Source organism: Centroberyx gerrardi, chromosome 11, assembly GCF_048128805.1.
Source record: "Centroberyx gerrardi isolate f3 chromosome 11, fCenGer3.hap1.cur.20231027, whole genome shotgun sequence".
In the NCBI taxonomy this organism is placed as follows: Eukaryota; Metazoa; Chordata; class Actinopteri; order Beryciformes; family Berycidae; genus Centroberyx; species Centroberyx gerrardi.
The window spans coordinates 7015072-7027850 of NC_136007.1; the positions used below are offsets into that span (position 1 = coordinate 7015072).

Genomic DNA, 12779 nt, shown 5'->3' on the forward strand with positions numbered 1-12779 from the left:
TTAATTATAGATAGGGAATTCCAACATTTATAAAACTTTACAACACAATGAAATATAATAGTACCCATTTGGTCTCAGTTTAGTTTACAGAGCTGCAGAATGTTCAGTCATAGGAAACAGCCAACAGAGCTTGAAAAAAATCCCTCTCTTCTTTCTCAGAGGGGTTTCACACCGGCAAAATGTCTGACTTTAAAACCACATTAGATTCATACAAACAAAGTGAGAAAATAAAACAAAACATAACGGTTGATCTAGCAAGAGATTGACAGCCTGGAAGTGCCTAAAACAAATGAATATAACTTGAACTGAAGGGAGAATATTCACTCAGGTGTAACCGTCAAAATTCGTGATCATGAATTGCTGCAAATAAGATGATGTCAAAAGAGCAGCACGGGTCAGGTGCTTGTAAAAATCTTTGGAAATGGATTTAAATTGGTTTGAAGTAGATAAAACCAATTGTCAGGATCATGTCTCTCTGTGCAAGTCAGTACTTTGCCGTCCGTTTTTCAAAATGGCAGCTAAAAAGTGGAGTTCTCCCTCTCCCTCCTCTGGTCTGGCTGGCTGGCTGGTTGTTGTTGGTCCATGGTCTCTGCATCCCTCTCCTGCTCTCCTGGTTTGGTCTGGGTGACGGTGGTGGACGGTGGTAATGGCTTGAAGTGATAGTTGTGTATGGTAGTTAGGCTTTAAGAGTGGGCGATTTGTAAAGAGGGGAAGGGGGGCGGCATCTCCTTTGTTAATAATAATTAAATCCCCCTGTATTTGGGGGAAAGTATACCTGCAACAGCCTGGTGCAGCCTCTGAAAAAGAGGTTTACTAAGAGTCTTCTGCCACAGTCCTTGCTGTATGGATTAATCACAGCTTGATGCCAAATTAGCTCTTTCATCAACTTATACTTGTGACAAAAAACTGGCAGCAGCTTCAGCTCTGTCTCTCTTTGTTTATAGTTGATTGAAAAGCTCATTTGGCAAAAAATCTGATTATTTTTTGTGTAATACTCTCTTCATTTGCCCGCCTACGCACACACAGGTTCAGCTGTAGAAAAGCACCTGAGGAGCTGCAGACTGGAGTTTTACTTCTACAAATTTATTGGATGCAGAGCTGCTCTGGAGGCAGAAATAATCTGATTGGTTGAGTTAAACCTCAGTGGGCGGAGCCAAAGAACCACGGTTTTTCTGGCTAAGTAATGTTATACTGATGCCCAGTGAAAAAGACAAGAGGTAAGAGAGAAATACAATCAAGCAAGCAACAATCAAGCATTCTGTTCCTTCACCACACGGCCATCTTGGAAGGAAAACAGGTGATTGTAATAACAGGCGATTGTAATCAAATGAGAGCCACAGCCAATAAGCTGTGTGTGGTAAAGCACCATATTGGTAGGAAATGCATGTGACATCATGGGAATACTATGAATAGCTATCTAATTAAGCTAGTTAGCCTCCTGACATTCTAGCATCATGAACTCCATGGTCATGAATGAATTAAAAAAAAAACGTCATTGGCAGTTATATTTTACTTATATTTTTTTACCAGAGTTCCTTCTTTGCCAGTCAAGTTTGCCTGTTAGCTAACTTGCACTCTGAAAAACTGTGACTCCGCCCACTGAGGTTTAACTCAACTAATGAGATTATTTCTGCCTCCAGAGCAGCTCTGCCTGAGAAATGTTTGTTCAAGTGAAACTCGAGTGACTCAGCACTTCAGCAGGGATTGAAGGCCTTCTGGTTGAAGGACGGCCTGCCTAATCTCCACGCCACCCTGCCGCCCCTATTTACTCCTTTAAACAATTATTATTATTTAAACAAAAGGCCCACAAGGGAGAGATGAACATGAGGATGAGGGCAGGTGAGGAAGATGAGGGTGATCTTCATGGCACTGGAGGGTGTGTATGTGTGTGTGTGTGTGTGTGTGTGTAGGGATGGTGCGACCCAGATCGCCCTGCCATCACTGAGTCTCTGTCAGCACTTTGAGAGAAAGTCCTGCCGCCTTGCAGGCTGACGGCGCCGGCGGGGAGGCGTGCGTGTGCTTGCCGGACAGTTCCAGGTGTGTGTGTGCGTGTGTGTGTTTGACCGTGGCGTGGTGGAGGCCGGCGTGCCTGCTGGTTTGTGTGTGTGTTTGTGTCTGTGTGTGCTTGGCGGGCGGAGGCAGGGGGAGGCGCGATGAGGGGGAGGCGGGCGAGGGGGAGCAGGCCGGGGAGCGGGAGGGGGAGGGGGGGCGTTGGTGCTGGTGTGGGCGGTGGCGGGCGGGAGGAGGAGGAGGAGGAGGAGGAGGGGGGGAGGGGGGCGAGTCTATAGCACTTCCATCTGAAGAAGCTGGACTGGGGCAGCCTCCTCCTTGAAGGTAGCGAATGCACTTCTTTTTCCTCCTAGGAACAGTCAAGAGAGTTATCTGTGAATAAAGTGTGGATGGTAAGCGTCACCGGGTTTCACTCAGTGCATCAGTCATGCCGAGGCATCATCACTGCATGTGGAAAACTACGGTATTAACCAACAGAAAAGCATTAGTGTCAGTGTCAGTTTATATATATGAAGAGTTCATTTCCAAAACACTTCACATCAGTTTCGGAAAAGGAAATTTGGAAAACTCTTACCAGTAGGGATGGGACGTCTGCTTATCTCACGATATGATTCAATAATATAATTTAGGTAATGTAGCTAATAGCACAATTCATTTTTCTGCCCCACGATATGTATTGTCACATTTTCGTATTGCGATATATTGAATTTCGGTATGTTGTCCCATCCCAACTTACCAACTGTTACCATTTTGCCAATTTAAGACTTATGTTAGCTACTACCCTTTACAAAAAAATCTAGATTGATTGATTTTTTGCTTTGTAAAAAATGGTGTCACTTTTTTCAAATCGTGAAATGAAACTCTTCATATAAATAATTTCAATGACAAAAAATGTACAATCTGACACCACCGGTATGTTGATCAGATATCTTTTGTACAAGGTTTTATAGATTTAATATAGGTACTTCAAGGGAGTGCACCAAGTTGCTGTGTTTTGTTATAGGAACAGAGAATTATATGTGAATTAAATGTCACCATTAGAGTCAATTTAGAGCAAAATTGCTGGACATTTGCTGTCATGGAAAAGGAAATACATTTGTGTCAGTTTATACTAATATCACTGTATATTGATAATTTTGTTTTGTTTTTTGGGAATAGGGAATATCGCTCAATTTAAGAATGAAAAAAATGCTATTCTACTGGTCTGCAACAGTACAATAAAGTAAATTATGAAGCTGCTTCATAGAGAATTAATGGAAGGTCCATACAAATATATTATACCCAAATTAGCTTTATCTTATAGTAGTGTTATCAGCTCTGGCCCAGAAAAAAATACCCCTGTCCTCATACATATCTCTCCTAAACCATGGGAATAAAATATAAAAAGTATTACAATTAGCATCCCTTATAATAACAATAACAATAATAAAAACCATCATCCTGCAATGTTTAACTGATCTATTTAACAAAAGCCTGTAACTTGCTGTGCTTTGTGAGGTGTTGTACTTAAAAGCAGACTTATGTACCGCTAAGCACAGCATCAAAGCAGTTAACAGGATCTCATGATCATTACCAGAATATGATATGAGTCACCAGGTTTAACCGCAAGGAAAGGCGCTAGGCCATATTTAGAGAGAGAGAGAGAGAGAGAGAGGGAGAGGGAGAGAGAGGGAGACGGCAATAGAGAGAAAGTGATTTCTAAATGTCAGAGTTCACCATCAAAAGGCGCCTGCACCGCACCGCATGAATGGAGAAAGTTGAAAGCAGATGTGCATGAGAACACCGTCGAAATGCAAAGCTGCAGGGAGTAAAGAGTGTGTGTGTGTGTGTGTGTGTGTGTATGTTGAGCTGTGGTGATAAGGATTCGCTCTAACCACATTCACCCCCCTTTGTTCTCTCTAACCGAAACACACAAGCACACACACACACACACACACACACACACACAGATTTCCATGACGTGATGATGGGGAAGACAATAGGGCTGCTACAATGCGATGGCGGAAGAAGCGTTTTTTTTTTTTCTTCTACAGAACAACACTGATTCCTGCACGATTTCTAGATGCTGCTGCGAGTAAAACACAGCGGACCGAGGCGGTGGAAGAGGTTCTTATGTTTTATGGTGTATTTTTTATGATGGTTCTGCCTTACGACACAGTAGAGGGTGCAGAGTGAGAGGGGGGAATGGGAGAGGAAGGGCATGATGAGTGAGATCTGGATGTCAAAATGTTGAGAACGGCTGGGGGAAAACACACACTTGCATCAATGTGGTAGGTGTGACTGGTGTGTAGCAAAGACGCTCTGATAGAATATGCATCTTTATTAATACTCTGCGTATTGCCAGGAGACAACAAAATTAATAATGACCTTTGCAAACTGACAGCTTCAGGTTTTAGTTTTATAACTTTGGAAGGGAGTTGCCAATATTCATAAACATTACGCTGCTGTTCCATTACATTTTTCCTGGTAGGAAGTCTGTATTTCTACTTTCAGACTTCATTGAAACACAGCATAAATCCATATGAGTTCTTAAGTCTGCTGGGGAATGTTAGGAGAGCGGTTAACAGTGGTTATGAAGCAACGCCACTATATTGGAGGAGTGACAACAAGAGGAAAGACTGTAATGTTGTCATCTCTTCCTCCACGCTGAAACCAAATAAAATGCCTCATTTCTGTGCGGTAGTAGGGTGATTTAAATTCTATTAGAAACGGGGGAAAAGATCAACACGTTATAATCTTTCTTTTTGTTATCACTCCTCCAACATGGTGGCGTGTCCCTCATAACCGTAGGTAACCACTCTCCAAACACTCACTGACATCCTTTCTGTTGAGTGGTATTCCCCTTTAACCACAGTAACTGTTTAGGGCCTGTATGAATAATGTGTCACTTTTACCCTTTAAGGCAAGGCATCACAGTGGAAAATGCATATTTGGGCAGGACTGGTCAATTTTGAGATATTTTGCTTCTATAACTACTGTGGTTTCATAAAATATATGCATAACAATCTAACAATCATCAAAAACAACTATAAATGGTTAATTCATATGTTTTCTCAAAATGAAAATATTCCCTGTATGCAACAACTTCAACATTATTCTGTCATGTGTTGTATGAGGTATTTTAAATGAATAGATAGTGAAAATGAAGTGACATTTTTGCCATATACATAGTATTTTGTAAATAATTAATCAACACCCCCCCCGCCCATTTTTCATAAATCCCTCTGTTTATTTATTCATGTTCTAACTGATATGCAAAGTTGTGCATTTTTAATGAAATTTTAGCTAATTTGAATAAGTTAATAACAAAATAAATCAAACTCTTAATACAAAAGCTGTTTGTATCCAGATTCAACATATAAAATTTCATTCTGATAAAAGAAAAGTTTTTAATTCCTGTTCACCTGTGGTGCCTCGCCTGGAAGGGAACCCAAACACAGAGACTGACATCTGCTGGTTAAAAGCCTGCTATTGCTATTGCAATCTGCTATTGGCTGATCTTGGTTACCTGTTTTGTTTATGGATCAGCCAATTGCAACAAAGATCAACCAATAGTCCATGTAGTCATGTGACCTGACCAGTGACCCTAACAGTAAATAATAAACCTTTGTGAATATGGAGCCTGATGCTACTGACCAGATGCCTTAACTGCTGTAGTCCACCAAGTAATCAACTCCTTTCTCACATATTTTTGATCTGATTCCCACTTTTGTCAGTGGACAAAACAGATTACAGTTACGATTTTTTTTGTAACCAGATTATTTTAATCTTGTTATGTGTGTTACCATAACTGTCTGAGTTGCAGAGTAGCGGGTTAGTGACAGGAAGGCATGCAGAGCGCAGACTGGAGTGTTAGTTATACAAACATTTATTGGAGGCAGAGCTGCTCTGGAGGCAGAAATCTCATCTCATTGGTTGAGTTAAACCTCAGTGGGCGGAGCCAAAGAACCACAGTTTTTCTGGCTAAGTCACATTAGACTGAAGCCCAGTGAAAAAGACAAGAGGTAAGAGAGGAGGAAGCTAATATTATGAAGCCTAGTGCTCTACTACTAACTGAAAAAATGCAATCTAGCCATACTAAGTTATCTAGGTTAGCTAGTTAGCCTAGCTGACAAACTAGCCATACTAGCCTATAGCTATTTAGCTAATTAGCTAGCCTGTTAGCATTCAAAGATCATGAATTCTATGGTCATGAATGTATGAAAAAGAAAGAAATACTTTTTATTTATATTTTGACCAAAGTTCCTTCTTTGCAAAGTTCTTTTCAAGTGTGCCAGTTAGCCAACGCTCTGAAAACTGTGGTTCTTAACCAATAACATTATTTCTCTGCCTCTGAGAAATGTTCAAGTTCCTTCTTTACTATTCAAGTTTGCCAGTCAGTTAACTTGTGCTCTGAAAATCTGTGGTTCTTTGGCTCCGCCCACTGAGGTTTAACTCAACCAATGAGACTATTTCTGGCTCCACAGCGGCTCTGAAAAGTTTGTACAACTAAAACTCCAATCTGCATGCAGAGCAGAGGGGAGGGATGGACCGATGAGTGGATGGATAAATGGTAGGAGAGAGGAGGAGAGAGGATGATTGCATCGGACGGTAGCAGTGCGGGGGGGTGGGGGGTGAGGTTGGGGTCTGGTACACACCTGCAGGGACCGCACCAGTCCGTTTGTTGGTTGAGGCCGAAGCGAGCCCGGCATTTCTTAGGAGAGCCCGGGTCTGAGCACAACGCACAGCATGCACAAACAAGGAGGAGGAGGAGCGAAAAGGAGGAGAGAGAGACGAGCAGGAGGAGAGAAAAAAAGGGGTTAAAGTGAGAGTGCGGACAGAAAGAGAGGAGGAGAGACAAAGACAGAGAGAGAGAGAGGAGAAAGAATGAAATAGAGAGAGACAAGAGCTTGTCAGGGCAACAGAAGCATCGACAGAGCTGTCCAATCAGAAAGCCATCAAGTCAAACTGTTAGTGGCCAGTTACAGTGCAGTAAAACATCAACATCAACAACCACCGGAAAACAACAAACCAACACAGACACAGCTTTGTTAAACGAGTCACTCATCCAGGAAATAGGCTGTTAAGACAGAAAGAGAGAGAGAGAGAGAGAGAGAGGGCAGCCATGCTTTCACACTGTTAGTACAGGCTTTCAGAAGGTTTTCACTTTCTAGTCATAAACTGCTGTTATCTTTGAAAGCCACCGATCACAAAAATAATATTTCCCCGTCCTTGTTTGAGGCTCGGGTCGGGCCTAAGGGTTTAAAGTAAATGTTGGATTTATAATGAGACTTTTAGGCATTTTTACAGCCTCTCCAGAAAGTTAACAAGCCTGTCTGGTTTCATCTGTCCGCTCCAAAGGTCGTACTTCAGATATTAACTGCCATTGCAGATTCTAATTAAAAGGAATACACAAAGATTTTGGGAGATTTGCCCGTTGGTCAACTTACCTGTTAAGTAATGAGATCACAGGCACCAAAATCATCCACATGCCCGCTGGTAGAGCCATTCGCTCTGCTGCTCCATGCTAACATTTTAGCATACACTGTTGAGTGATAGTAGGAGACTAGCATGATAAAAAGTAAGAAGAATGACCTTTTGGTAGATTCCTAAATGTTAAAAATGAAATATAACTCAATATAGTTGATGTAGCCAGGTTTATTTTTGGAACTATTTCAGGTGAACAACCACATATTCATCTGCTGCGTAGTGATTTTTAGCTGCACACAGTCTCCCATCGCCCAGCACATTCACTTACTATGGAAACAGGAGAAGTAGTCCCTGCTAGTTCAAAACAGTATGATATTTTTGTATATTGTATGATTTGATATGATGGTATATATGTATGATTTTGTGTACATTTTTCCAGACTTGGCTGCGTATCATCTAAGATTACGTACCATTTAGCTTTAGAGCTGCTACAAGTTATCATTTTCTCACTTTTGATGCTAACTGCTAATGCTAACTGCTAATGCTAATTGACGACTATCACTCAAAATAGTGTATAGCCTACTGAAGTGTCGGCATGAGGCACCAGAGCCAACAATCTTATCACTTAATAGGCAAGTTGACCAACGGGCTAATCTCCCAAAACTTGGTGAATTCCTTTAATAGAATATGGAAAACGGACATAATCATCAGAGAGAGTGAGGACTTTTAAAACGGCACAGTCTACAATCTGTCTCCCTCCCTCTGTCTCTGTGGAACATGGGGTTAGATGTTTCAACAAGATGTCATTCCTTATCTATCAGCTCATCCTCAACTTGAACCCGCTGAGTACACCAGACCAACGGGTTAAACAGTTTTAACTCGGCTGTGGAAAGCGGGGCGGGTGGGTGGTTTGAGGTTAGAGAGACATCCTGCTTCAAAGGGACCAAAGAGATCGTGTTACAGACGACCAGCGCAAGTTCAACTTCAATCAAATTCCCTCAAATGGAGTCGACGCCGGCTGTTTGATTTTTCTGGTACTGAAACAAGGGATGTTGTCCTGAGCAGTTAAGAGAGAGAGAGAGAGAGAGAGAGAGGGGAGGCTGTTACCTGTGTTGGAGTCCTGCTGCTTCTCTCTTTTTCTTCTCTTCTTCTTGCCCTGTGGGAAAACACACAATCCCCCCAAAGACATCAGTCTGGATCAGCTGTGATATGAGAACTGCTTCAGTATATTCACCGTAAGGGCTTGAAATGAACGCTAGAATTTGGCTGTGGCTGATAAATGCAGCTATTCTGAATCAGATAGGAGGCTGGAATGCTTTCTTAGCTTTTAATGATAAAAGACTGCAGGATTGGGTTCTCTTTGGATAAAAAAGACATCGGCTAGTAGTCCTGTGGAAAAATTAGAGATTCAAGGCACTCCAAAATAAATTAAAAAGGTTTTATCCTATAGAAAAAAAACACTTTTAGGTGTGCCTTGGATCTATTTTTCCACAATTCTGTGTGTCACTTTGGCAAGGAGTTTGTCTTCAATCTGTCTTCAATCAGTAGTCATGGTAACATACTGAGATTAGTTGTCAGCCATCATTTGTAAAGATAATGGGATCATGCATGAGAGTAGTTAGTTATTTTGTCTCATTTGGTCTCCACCAAAAGTTTCTGTCCGCATGTCTCCTTTCCCCGTTTGTTTAATATGTTTGTTTACCACCTTCATCTGAAATCAGCAACTTTGAGTCTGACATAACATTGCATTGTTCATGATGAAGCCTGGTCCTAAAATGTATAATCAGCACAATATTCAGAAGTGAGGATGGGAGGTTTCTTGTGCCACGTGAATCCATTTTATGTCAAAGTGCAAAACGTGCAAAGTGCAGGACAGCAACTGTTTGGGTCAGGTGACCGTCGTCGATGCTTTACAAAGAAACAACAACAACAACAAAACATAATTATGTTGCAAAGTGTTAGTGTAAAGCTGAGCATAATTCATGCAGAACAGATAGGAGGCTGAAATGCTTCTTAGCTTCTAATGTGGGGATTTTGGGATTGGGTGCTCTTTGGATAAAAAAGGGTGGTAATCATGGAAAAGAGAGATCTGATGCACTCCAAACATCTGTCAAAAAAAAGCCTTTATTCTGCTTGTCTAGTCATCCTAAACCCTGAGTTAAATACAACAGAATAAAGGCTTTTTAACAGAATTTTGTGCTGCTCTTTTTAAACGTAACTCCTCTGTGTGTACCCACGCTGCCCATCTCCAGGCAGACTGTAATGTGTGACTGTTGATGTGAACGTCAGCATCAAGAGTTGTTAACACAGATCCGGTGATGGTGAAGTGAAGCCTCGTATTTTGGGGCGAGATGAAGGATGTGGGTAGAGAAATCTAACGCCTACACTACAGTGTCTGCCCTCGGCTCGCTGTCAGCATTGTCTGTGTGGTTTACAACAACTTCTCCTGCAACTGCAGCGCTCTGAGGCACTGTGTCCGTGGGCGTACGTGTGTGTGTCTGTATGTTTTCGTACGTGTGTGTTTTTTGACTCGGAGGAGAAACCCCCCACAGTTGCGTGGGCGACATGTGGAACTTCACTTCCTGTTTTGCTCGTAGGTCCAGTGACTGTTCTGGTTTTTCAGCCTCAGGAGGAGAGGGGAGGGTGGAGGGGAGTTGGGGTTTACTTGAGACGAAGCTGACATTATTTCAAACGTGGTTTATCTAGACTCATGTGTATGTAGTCAGTGCAGAAGTTGCTCTTTCTGTTGCATGCTTGCTGTGCTTCTGCTGCTCTGTTGCTCTGCCTCTGAGAGGAATATTTGGGAAATTTAAAGGCTCTTTTCGCCCATGTGGAGTTGCCAGGGAATGGTGTGGCGTTTTTTGGGGAAACATAAGCTTTGGCCACTGCAGTACTGCTGCAGGTTAGATGCAGGACGGTGGTCTTGGTATTATGATCACAAGGTTAATTCAGGAGGAGATAAAGGGGCACAGCGTCCCCTTTGTTGGCAGAAAGTGTTAAATGCATCCTTGTTGTTAAAAATAGATTTTAGGAAAAGGTTAAGAGAATGGCAAAAAGTTACCTGCCCAGCATCCCGGTGGTTAAATATGAACAAATCACCCACTGTAACTGTCAGCAAGCCACTATGCCTGGGTGATAGTTAGCTAAAAGTCTTAAAGCCATAACATTTATCCATGTGAATGAAGCAAACAGCATCCGCAGGTTGTTCCTTGCCAAGTTGCACAAAACAGAACTAGAATAGAATGAGCTATAAGCTCCATGCATATGGAAATAGCCGCTATACCGATTATTTACTAGAACTCTGATTTGTAACACATTCATGATATCATAATATATTTTTTCAGTGAATTCAAAGAAATGGCAATTCCCAGGGAGACTTTTATTTTGAAAATTCTGCTCTATAAATTGGCATGCTTTGTCAGAAATGGCATTAGAATTTGGTGAAAAACAAATGCAAGTTGACATTAAGACTGAATTAGTGTGCATGAATGTGACATGCAGCTCTTATGAAGCGCATGTTCAGCTGTTATGAATGTGTTATAAACCACAGTGCGAGTAAAGTGTCACCATAACTTAACTATATCCTGCCCATCGCTCTGCACAGCTCAGCTCCGTCAGATACACAGCCACACAGGAGAGTAAAGCCTAAAGCCTTTTAACCGGTTTCCACTGTCCTCCAGGTGTCTTACTGGATGCAAAGCATGAAGCAGCTTCTGTTACCACCAAAGAGCTTTTCATTCACCTGATCTTGACTGAATACTTTCTGGATATTACAACCGTATTTACCGATTACAGCTAAACCTATAAACCTATAACATTACCAAAAGAGATAAACATTGCCTTGGCTCTGCCTCTCTTGCAGTGTTAATAGTTTTTGTACAGTAACAACTCATACCATGTATTATGTTACTGTTGTCTAATTGGATAGTAATCACGGAAACGAAGGTGCTGTATTTTAATGGGTTACAAAATAAACTGTGCCAGCGGGTGGCGAGGCCAGCCATGCGACCCTGCTCTCTGTTAGTGGAGCGAAACGGGGGTAAAGGTTGATTTATACCTCTGTGTGATTCAGCGTTGGAGTTGTAGTCTAACAGCCCTGTAGACACGACGGCGGCAACATGCAGGATTTTTCTTTTGCGTTTATATTCAGAATGCATCTATAACTGACCCATCAGACGACCTCCTGTTGATAGACAACCACTCTTGCCTGTGCGCTGTTTGTGAGACTGACGTGCGAGACATGGCACAGTGAAAATTTGTTGGAAGCTGCATGCAAACTCTGCACAGAAATACCCACAACCCCTTTTCGTGCAGCTCTCCACATACTCATATTTTTTCATCACAGAGGCATAAATCCACCATAAGACGAGTCCCTACCCAATCAGCTTTACTCTTTTCCCCTGCGACCCCGCTAAGGCCCGCCTCCTGCAAGAGTTCAACAGCAAACTTGACAAGTCAGAGGCACACAGCAGCCCAGATACATTATCCATACAGAGACATTATGCCTTGTCAACTCTGGTATCCTGCAAAACTAACTTAATCATTTCATGCAATAGGAGTGTGTTCCATTTGACTGACAGGCCTGGGAGCCAATGATCATGCGGGGGTGTGGAGGCAGTAGCTAGGAAGAATAAGCGAGGTAAGGCTACTTCTTCAGATCTGGAGTGAGAAGCACAATGAGAAAGGGAGTGCACTTGTCAAACCCAGTTCACCCAGTTCTGCTTCACTGGGACGATCCTATTCTAGTCTTTACTCTTAGTTTCACAGCAAGTCAAGGAGGGAAAAGAAGTCAAGTGGTTGGCCTGGTTTCACAAGTTCATTTGTAGCATTAGTAGATTTTGAAAGTAAAAGAAAAACATGAAAATTACCAATTTAAATCATGTATTTTTGATGTTTTCACAGCTTTTAACATTTTCAAGATGCAATTGCCAATTGCAATTTGTATCACTTAGCAAATCTCATGTACTCAGCCTATGTTGAGGTGTATATCAACTGATAATATAGTAAATGTTGAATAATGTAATAACTTGTCAAATTGTACTAAAATGTCCCTCTAAACGTGTTAATGTAATCAGTCTCCAGATAATGTAATAACATCTTCAGACTGATACTGTAATAATTAAAAAAGGTACATCCTTGTGTGTGATATTTGCCAATTAATGTACATTATCAAGCAAAAAGTATCACAATATCATCATATCATCATCATATTCCATTCTGGACCCATTTAGAGGAGGACTTTATTACATTTTGATGAAGTTATGACATTCAACATCTAGTACATTTTCAGTTGTTTCAGTTTCAGAGCAACCCAATGACTTCTTTACTCTAGAAAGGATTCCCGCTGTGGCCCTGATATG

The 12779-nt window shown here is 41.7% G+C and overlaps 1 protein-coding gene across 11 annotated transcripts in view; it reads right to left on the reverse strand.

The window, feature by feature from the left end:
• Positions 1–2154: 2154 nt before the first annotated feature.
• tcf7 (transcription factor 7) overlaps positions 2155–12779 on the reverse strand; it is an 82709-nt gene continuing 72084 nt past the window's right edge. For 2 of the 11 annotated variants that reach the window (XM_078286490.1, XM_078286485.1), the window contains 4 exons: positions 11797–11844; positions 8527–8575; positions 6648–6720; positions 2272–2382 (listed from right to left, as the gene is read on the reverse strand). In XM_078286490.1, coding sequence (XP_078142616.1) covers positions 2379–2382; positions 6648–6720; positions 8527–8575; positions 11797–11844 — 174 coding nt within the window. In that variant the 3' untranslated portion in view covers positions 2272–2378. Of the gene's footprint in view, positions 2383–6647; positions 6721–8526; positions 8576–11796; positions 11845–12779 lie in introns of all 11 variants that reach the window. The other 9 variants (XM_078286492.1, XM_078286487.1, XM_078286486.1 and 6 more) reach the window with 9 other exon arrangements.